This window comes from Miniopterus schreibersii, assembly GCF_964146895.1.
Source record: "Miniopterus schreibersii genome assembly, chromosome: 19".
Lineage (NCBI taxonomy): Eukaryota > Metazoa > Chordata > Mammalia > Chiroptera > Miniopteridae > Miniopterus > Miniopterus schreibersii.
Genome location: NC_138119.1, coordinates 19368400 through 19377447, shown reverse-complemented (window position 1 = coordinate 19377447; position 9048 = coordinate 19368400). Strand labels below are relative to the sequence as shown.

General features: G+C 49.2%; 1 protein-coding gene across 2 annotated transcripts; it reads right to left on the bottom strand.

Annotated features, from left to right (window-relative positions):
• Positions 1–793: 793 nt before the first annotated feature.
• Positions 794–8885, bottom strand: TEX35 (testis expressed 35; the record flags this gene model as incomplete). 2 transcript variants are annotated; one of them, XM_081121062.1, is made up of 9 exons in its annotated part: positions 794–1058; positions 1331–1374; positions 1703–1886; positions 2116–2180; positions 5739–5798; positions 6450–6506; positions 7394–7462; positions 8081–8131; positions 8823–8885. In XM_081121062.1, 9 exons carry the CDS (start codon positions 8883–8885, stop codon positions 995–997), a joined length of 657 nt encoding a protein of 218 aa, XP_080977188.1. In that variant the 3' UTR covers positions 794–994. The 2 variants fall into 2 exon arrangements, with proteins under 2 accessions (XP_080977188.1, XP_080977187.1); XM_081121061.1 differs by lacking the exons at positions 6450–6506; positions 8823–8885 and having other exon boundaries at positions 7973–8125.
• Positions 8886–9048: the final 163 nt, after the last annotated feature.

Here is a 9048-nt window from a genome sequence, read left to right as displayed (position 1 = left end):
TCGCTCACCACTACATAGCCATGAAATACTTGCTCAGTTATTTGCTAGACTGTCTAAAAGTCTAAAAATTGAAGCAGCCAATTTGGCAAAGAGATGATACAAGCAAGAGCTGGTGTGAAATAAAATATGAGCGCCCATGAGCTTCTCTTCCATCAAACTGGAGCCAAGAATCACACCCAGGGCAGGGCTGTTCGCTGAAATCCTGTTTTCTCCGTACCTTTCTTAATTCTCACTTCGAGCTAGCAGCCAAGCCTTGTCTTCCCTAGGTAGAGGATTTGGGGCATGACAGAGTGCCCCTGTGGCAGGTCACTGGCTCCTCCCCACCTTTGCAATGGCCTAAGGCCTCTGAAGGGATGCGTGTCCTTTTGGTGGGGAGGAGGGAGGAAACCGGCCAAAGTGTAAGGAGGGTGGATCCTCGGAGCCCAGGGGGGCCCACTCGGCACTGGGCCTGAGTCCTCTTGCATGCTAGACCCTGGGCCTAGAGGTTCCCCACATTACCCCAAGCTCTCGGGTCCGCCCCCCCACCCCTAATACACGTAATGCAGGAGCCAAGAACGTTGAGGAGGCAGGTAGCTAGGGCAGTGGGGGTGTCTCCCATGGCCACATAGAAAGGCATCTGACCTGGGACCCTTGCAGAACAAGATGGAGTGGAGGGAGGCAGTGGGGAGGGAGATGACCCCAAGGCTGACCAAGATAGAATTTCCCACTAATCCACCAGGAAGCAGGAGGAGGGGTTGGAGTCAGAAGCACGCTGATTTAGAACAAAGACAGTTACACTCTGCATACGCAAGTTTGGCGACAACCCCTTTGGCTTTCAAGGAAGCTTTAATCCGGGTGGAGGCAGGCCTGGGGCGGGGTGGCGTGGAAGGGGCAACAGGCCTCTACTGTGCAGCTCAGGAGAGGGGACAGGGTGAAGCGGAGCTCTGGTGGGTTTCGCGGCGGCGCCAAGTTGGAGGCGTGTCCTTAATCGCATAGAAGTCGAGGCACAGATACATCAGAATGCAGCTCCAGATGCCAAGGGTGAGGAGGATGCCCAGGCCTGGTGTGGGCGTCTTCTGCTGCTCGGGCAGAAAGGCAGGCGCCTGAGGCAGGGTCAGGGCAGCGGCCGGCGGGCATCCTCCCCCCACCGGAGCCTCTAGCAGCAGCCTCCAGGCTGGGCTACCTCACGTCCTGCCTCCTGGTGCCACGTCCCCCAAGACTGAGAGCATATGAGGGGGGCAGAGTCTGCATGAGCACAGCTGAGGGCTGAGGCCGATGCACCCTGAGCCCCTGCCTTTGGGATGACAGGGTACCAGCTGGGACAAGGCACATCTCGGATGGGTCTACCTACCCCTGATTGTGGCTGTTCTTTAGGGCACACAACATACATTTCTCCTGCAGAGGACAGAAACGGCACAAGATCGGTCATTTTTCCCTGGCCCAACACGGCCAGACTGCTGGGCACCTCGTCAGGTTTTGCTATGGGACAGGACAGAACAATACAGTGGCACTTGGGGGTCAGGCACATCCAGGGTTGAGCCCTACTTGGTCATGACTTAGGAATCTCCCCAGGCCTAGAGGGAAAGACCCCAGAGAGGGCTTCAGGCTCCAGGGCCTGCCGGGCCGCGGATGGTGAAACCAGTCCCCTTAGGGCCTGTGGTACGAGAGGGAGGAGCGGCCCAGGGCGCAGCTCCCCAGCAGCGTGGGGCTGGGCTTCACTCACGTAGCAGGTCCCACATTGATGAAGGGAGTCCAGCGGGTCCTTTTTGAGTTTCTGCAGTGCCATATTCTTCTTGTGAACAGGCAACGCCATTCCGTCAGCTTCCTCTAGCTTCTTGAGCCGGATCTGCGAGTCTGGGTCAGGCTTTCTCACCTGCCCGAGTTCCTGAAGCTCCTTTGGGCCCCGCCTAAGGGGACTGGGAGTCAGGCAGGGGCGGAGTTGGGGAGACAATTTCCAACGTGACAAGGAGACACCCATGGCACGGTGGCCGTGGAAGGCCTTGACTCCAAGCCAGGGGGCCACGGAAAGCGAGACAGCCTCTCAAAGGGTCTGAGAGTCCTCTGAACCCCAAGGGCATTGAGCAAAGGGAAGGGGAGACTCTTCAGGGAGGAGAGAGGGGTGCAGGTTGTACTTACAGCTTGTTGTTCTTCTGTATATTTATTAAAACATCCATCTTCTCATCCATATCCTTCTGCATCTCCTTCAGGAGAGAAGTCAAAGCTGGAATCTACATCGCGAAGGGCTCTGAGGTCCCTTCCTCCTGCCTCTCCGCAAACCACTCAGAGGTCACACCTTGGCCTCTTACTTCCTCGGAATCCTCACCGGCCTTGGGTAAGGGGGTTTATGGGGTGTCATGACACGGGCTGCCCCCTCCCCTCCCCCACTCCACACTGAGGCTGAGCAACAGGTAGAGCCATCAGGGGCTTGTCCGAAGACTCCAGGTGAGTCAGAGGCCGGGAACTGTTTTACCCGAACTCACACTTGGATGAAACCATTATCAGCCTCAGTTCTATGCCTATAAAACGATAGAACCTAGAAGACAAATTATGTGACACCCCCCAAAAGACACTTTGATTCCAACGTTTGGACCCCTGCCACGCACCCAGATACTGTATATTTGTTCACTCCATCTTTTACCCAATTCCTGGCAGAAATGGTCAAAACAACATCAAACTGACAGTGTCTCAAACGGCACCTCACGTTTATTATTTACTAAGAACTGAAAGGATAGTAAAATCTTCTCGGCAAAGTTTAGATCTATACATTTGACCTGGGAAAACTGGATAGGAATAGTGGTCATAAAAGAAATTCTGAGATGGCAGATAGTATCAGAGACAATATTTGTTATCGACATAACAGGGTTGGATCAAACATCATAAAATATAAACTAAAAATAATTAGCTTAAAGGAAAATAATTTTAATTAAAAAAGTGAAAGATCTGGAAACAGTTTACTGAAGGGCAGTAAAAACTTGATCAAGAAATCATACTGTGTGATTGGGGAGAAAAAGGGGCTCTGTACTATTTTAAATGAAAATAAACACACACACACTAAGAAATCATACTGTCTGGGTGGAGATTATTTCAAAAAGTACTTTCTTGGAAAGCATTTTTAAATGTTGCTATAAATTTTGAATAAAATATTTGTATTCATAAGTAGAGTCAAAATATCCTTGAAGTCAAACTTGCCCTGGGTCCAAAAAATCAGAGTCAAAACATCCCATATTCTCACAAGTCTCCCCATCACTTCAAAGGCCTCATGTCCCAAAGTGACTTCTTCATTGTCTCTTCTAAATCGGTTCTGTTTCCCTACTACCCTTGTCATTGTCACCACTTTCTTCTAATCACACAGATGCAAACTTGGGTGTCATCGTGGATTCTCGCCTCTCCTTCATTCTCCATCGTGAATCGGTCACCAAGGATGCTATTCTTCCTCCGATGCATCTTTCCCATTCGCCCTCCCCTTCAGTTCCTGCGCCTGGCCCAGCTCTCTTCACCTCCAGCCCCTTGCGGCTTCCTGTCGGATATTTTTGTTCCAGACGACCCCTCCCTGCTCCCCGGGGCCCCGGCCACCTTGCAAACAGCTGCCGACTGGCTCAGCTTTCTGAAATGCTGCTCCTTGCATGCTCTTTGATTAACAGTCTCCAGAGGCCCCTTGCTGCTTACACAGCCAAGTCCCAACCTGCCTGCGTGTCTTTCAACAGCCTTCATTACCCGCCGCCTGGGCGCCCCTTCCGTTTTATTTCTCACAGTTTCCCCCAAAGATCCCCCTTTTATGACTGATCTCCCCACAGGCCGCGATCCGCTTCATGTTCCTCCTGCCTCCACGCTGTGCGCAAGCTGTGCCTGCGCCCGAAATAGCCTCCTTTGTGCCTTTCAGGCCCAGCCCTGCCCACCAACAGAATGCTCGCTGTTCGCGTCTCACTACAGAAATAACACTTGCCCTTTGCAGAAAATCTGGATAACACGGAAGAATAGAAAAGAAAAAATGATCATCACCTAGAAACAACAATAACCATTTTGGTATATTTCTTTCCAGTCTCTTTCCTGTATGTTCATTTACCTATTGTTTCCCATTTAGTTGAGATCAGCCCGCGTGCGTGACTTGTATCTTGCTTGGTTCACTTCTCATTATAAGCACTCTTTCTGAACTGTCTCTGACAGATCCTAAGTTTCATTATATGGGCATTCCATAATTTAGTTCGCTATTTATCTAGTGGTAAATTTGTGGTTATTTCCAAGTTTTTCTAACTGTTCTCAGAGGTTAAACTCTGAGAAGTGGAACTGATAAGTCAAAGGGTTTGGACGCTTTTTAATACCTACGGTCTAAGTCTTTCTCAGTTCTGTACAAACCTGAACTCTGGCCAGCAGTACAAGAGCATTCCTATCCTATTCTGTAATTGTCATAAATAGTTTGTTTGAATGTGACACTTATCTAATCAGTGTTTTCATTTGCATTTATTTATTACCCACGAGGTAAACTCTTTTAATGTTTGTTTGTTTTTTTTAGTTATATTCTCTTCTGTGCATTGTTTGCTTTTTAATTGTTTATGGTGCTTTTCTGTTATAGTTTCAAAATTTTTTGTTGTTAAATATATCAACATTTCCTTTGTGATTTCTCCCGTTCTATTTATGCTTAGAACATCTGGTTAAATACTTATATATGTTTTCTTCTTATTGGTTTTTAGTATTTAAATTCACTTTGTAGACCATGTTATTTTATAGAGTTAGCTGAATTAAGTCTTTTCTTCATACAGTCAAGCGATGTTAATATTACTTACATAATCCTTTCTGTCTCTCTGGCCTTTCAAAAACCATCTTCATCGTATTTTACATTGTATAGGGCTGGGGTTCCCAAACTGGAATCATGTGGGGATCTTTAAAAAATACTGGCCCTGGACCTCATCCCAAGGGGTTCTGATGTAATTGTCACCGGTGCAGCCTGGGTCGAAGGGGGCAGGTCAGACCCACAGTCCAGGCGATTCCAATGTGCAGCCAAGGCGAGTAACTACTGCAGCAGTGCTGAGGACATGGTCCTCAAACCGGGGCGAGCATCACATCACAGTCACTCGGAGCTTTAAGCAACTGTGCCCCACCCTGATCACGTGGGCGGGGCCTGGGCATATGAACTTCAGAAATCCTCACAGGTATTCTCATTGCACCCCGGCAGAGAGGCTGTTACAGGGGTATCCTCGGGCAGTACCACCTTAATTAGATTACTGTGCCTTTATTATGCACTTTAATATTGAGTAGGGGCAATTACAACTCTTGAAAATTTACAGATATCTGCTTTTGCCTATAATGCTTCTACCTTGATGGCTCTCAAACTTTCACCAGGAGAACGTGAAAAAAATCCAAGGTTGGAAGTCCCATCGAAACAGGACCTGGGCTCTGTTTTGTTTATTTGTGCTGGTGATTCTGCAACACACCAAAGTCTGAGAACCACGATTCTAGAATCTAGATAATCCTCCTAGTGATTGTTGAGCTCAAAAATGGTCCTACTGGGCTTTTGGTAAGATTTGCATTAAGTTTCCAATGTAGCCTTCAAGGCTCAGCCGAAGTCTCCCTTTCTCTATAAGGATGTTCCTGGTTATTACAGACCACCTTCATTACTCACTTTTCTAAACTCTTAATTAACTGATACCCAGTTATCATTTAGTTTGTTGTTTACGTGTTAATTCGCAATAGAGTCTGGGGTATCTCTTTCCACAAATCCTAGTATGGTACTGGCCCAAGAAAGGCGCTCAGTAAATGCTTACCTTCATAATCTCCACAAATTCCTGGAGTTTATCAAAATCCTTGTCCATCACGTCTTTTATCTAACAAGGGAGAAAGGCACAGAGCATATTACTGACTGTGGAGTAATCTCCGGGGTATTTTAAGCAAAGGGCGACAGCTGCTCTGCTGGAGTGAGCTGGATCAAGCTCAAGGAATGGACAAATAACGGCCCATTGAAGCCACTTTCTTCCCAAGGGGTCAATGAAGGGACTTGGGTGCAGGTAACATAAAGTCACCACCACCACCACCAGCCTTGGTACAACTTAGATCTGGCAGCTTCGATTACACCTTCTCGCGGGAGCATTCCCCTTCTTTGGAAGGATGCTCTAGGTGGTCCCATAAAAGAAACAAGAGGAGAGGTCTTGCTCTGCAGCTTGCCCAAGGGAGGTAAGAAGAACTGAACTGGTCCCTGACTGCCCCCAAATTCCAATCAGCTCCTCTCTGTCACTAAAGTTACATTTCCCCAACCTTATCCATGAGGCACCTTAGAGAATCCTTACCATCCAAACATGGGCTTGAGCATCAAACCAGAAGTAGGTATCCTAAGCTGCCGGCACTTAACTGCTCTAGGGGACTCGGGCTGAGCCCGTCCGAGAGCTTTTCCCATCCCACTTCTATTCCCCCTGGCTCAGGCCCCACGCTTTCCTGGACGCTGCTCTTTACCTCCAAGCTCTGGGGTCTCATCCTGTTACCTGTTTTATCTCTTCCATTTTTTCCTTCAGCTCTTCCCTCACCTCCCTGAGATCATTCTGAGGACATAAAATTGGGGAAAGGGGGGATAAAGAAATGTCTTAGATGGAAAAGAAACTGCACATGAGGAAAGGAAAGACCCCAGGGTGTGGACAGAGGAGGGGCGGGAGACGCACCTCCCATTAGGGAGGAAAGGGTGCTACTGAGAACACAGGGGAGTGGGACGTCCAGGCAGCAGGCGCCTCCGAAACTTCCGTGATTTGATCGCCCCAAAATGTACAGATAACCACAAATGAGGCTCATTCTACAAAACGAATGGTCTATAATCCTCAAAAATGTCAGTGTCCCAAGAGACAGAGGTTGAAGAATGACAGGAGGCTAAAGAGACACGGAGCCTGGATGCGACGGGCGATCCTAGGTTGGGTCCCAGACAGAGAGGCTGTTTTTTCTTTTGTTATGAAAGACATTTGGGGAGTGTTGTTGAAATTAGAATAAGGGCTGTAGATGAGTATTGTGTCAATGCTAATTTTCTGATTTTGAGATTTGGATAATTTTACTGCGGCCATGTAAGAGAGTGTTCTTGTTTTTAGGAAATTTTAGAGAAACATGCTCTCATATGGTTCAGGAAACATATATATTGTGTATGTGTGAATACATACATGTATGAGAGAGAGAGAGAACTACGATAAAATGCCAACATTTGGGGAATCTGGGTGAAGGGTATACAAGAATTCATTATGGAATTTTTTGAAACTTTTCTGTAAGTCTGAAATTATTTCACAATAAAGTTAAAAGAAACAAACCAAAAGAACCAGAGAGAATGGAGTCACCGGGCCTGATGCCCAAAGTTTATACCCCATGGAAGTTGTTCAGCGGCCCCCGTTCTCCCTCCCCCTGCCCTTCACTGGGGTGATCCCACCCCTGCCACCTGGGTTCATACACACACCTTTAGCTCCTGAGTCCCTCTTGGTTTGGTAAATGGCCCTTCTGGTTTAATTCCTTTGTAGTCATATGTCTGTTGATTGAAACCAGAAACACAGGGTATTGGAAATCTGGTGTGGGGTAGATAAGGCAGAAGAGATCACCCCGAGTTTCTGTTCCTCCCTCCAGGTCAGGGTAGACAGGTGAGAGCTGGTGGCCCCACATGCACAGCAGTGCCCTCCACCCTTCAATTCTCTCTGAGCTCATCTCATTCCACTCCCCTCCTGGCCCACTGGGCCTCAGCTCTCTGACCCTGAACCGCCAGGCTCACCCCTGCCTCAGGGCCTCTGCACAGCTGCTTCCTCAGCCCACAGTGCTCTTCTCAGTCTTTGAGTGGCCAGAGTCTCCTCCTTAGATCTTGGCTCAAAGGGAGGCCTTTCCTGACCCCCAGTCTACAACAGACCTCCATCAGGTCTCCCTACTTTAATTCTCTGCATAGCACACTACTGAATTTTTTCTTATTTATGCATTTAGCCCATTAGTTATTAATGTGGTGTTCTATGAGAGCAGAGAGCTTGTTTGTCTCTTAATGTACCCCCAGCACCTGGGACAGGTCTTGGCCACCAGCAACAGCAAATGACCCCTGACTCCAGGTCACCTCCCCATGGCTCTCAGGCCTGGCTGCCGGCATGGACTCAAAGGAGCTTCTTACTTTGATCGGCTCTGGCTTCAATTCCAGGCAAACTGCCTTGTAGTTCTTGTTCTGTAGAGAGGCGATTGGAATTCAGGACAGGCGTCCGGACCGAGGAGGTTACCACGCCGGCCCCCGGCTCTCGCAGGAGTACCCCCCACCCGGCCCTGCCCATCCATCTGTGCTTGAGCCCGGGCCTACATGTCCCCCAGCACCTGATTTTGTCTTGCAGTTACACATCTCCCATGAGCATCCGCCTGCCCACTCAGCAGGCAGCCCTCTCCCTGCTGGGGGTGCCGGGGCGGGGGAGCACTTTATGGTAACTCTAAGGAAGCCATGTAAGTACAATTTGAGGAGCACAGACTCAGGTCCTAACCTCAGCTGTCTGCCCTACTGGCCATGTCAACTTGGGCAAGTTATTTAGTCTCTCTGGCCTCCATTTCCTCATCTGTATAGTGGGAGTAATAATCATTTATATAATAAAGTTAGTATACACCTTAGACATGCCCATTAGACGCGGGCCCTGTGCGGGGTCACAGCCCTGGGAGTGGTTGGGGGTGCGGTTCGGTACTGTGTGTTCCCGAGGGAGTGAGCAGAGCCTTTTTCCCTTCCCAGCCCAAGGCCAGGAATCAATCCCGCCCTCCTTCCAGGCTGAGAGGCTACTTCGTGCTCAGAACAGAGAAAGAGAAGCCAAGCTTTCATCAGGGCGGTCTCTGTACCCCGCCCACCCCATCTCCGTCCAGTGGGGGCTCAGAAGCCCCACATGGCCCAGCTCTCTCTCCTTTACCAGGTTTGTTTTCTTCAGTTCTGCCCTCTTGGCCGACATGATGGAGGAGGCCAGTGTTCTTTTCCCAACCTCCCCACGATGGGCTCTGTGACCAGGCCACTGGCCTATGCAGATTACAGGCCAAGGGGAGGGCAGAGTGAGTGACCACCTCTTTGTGTGTGGAGCATCTGAGGTCACAATGCCCAGGACCCACATGCCAGCC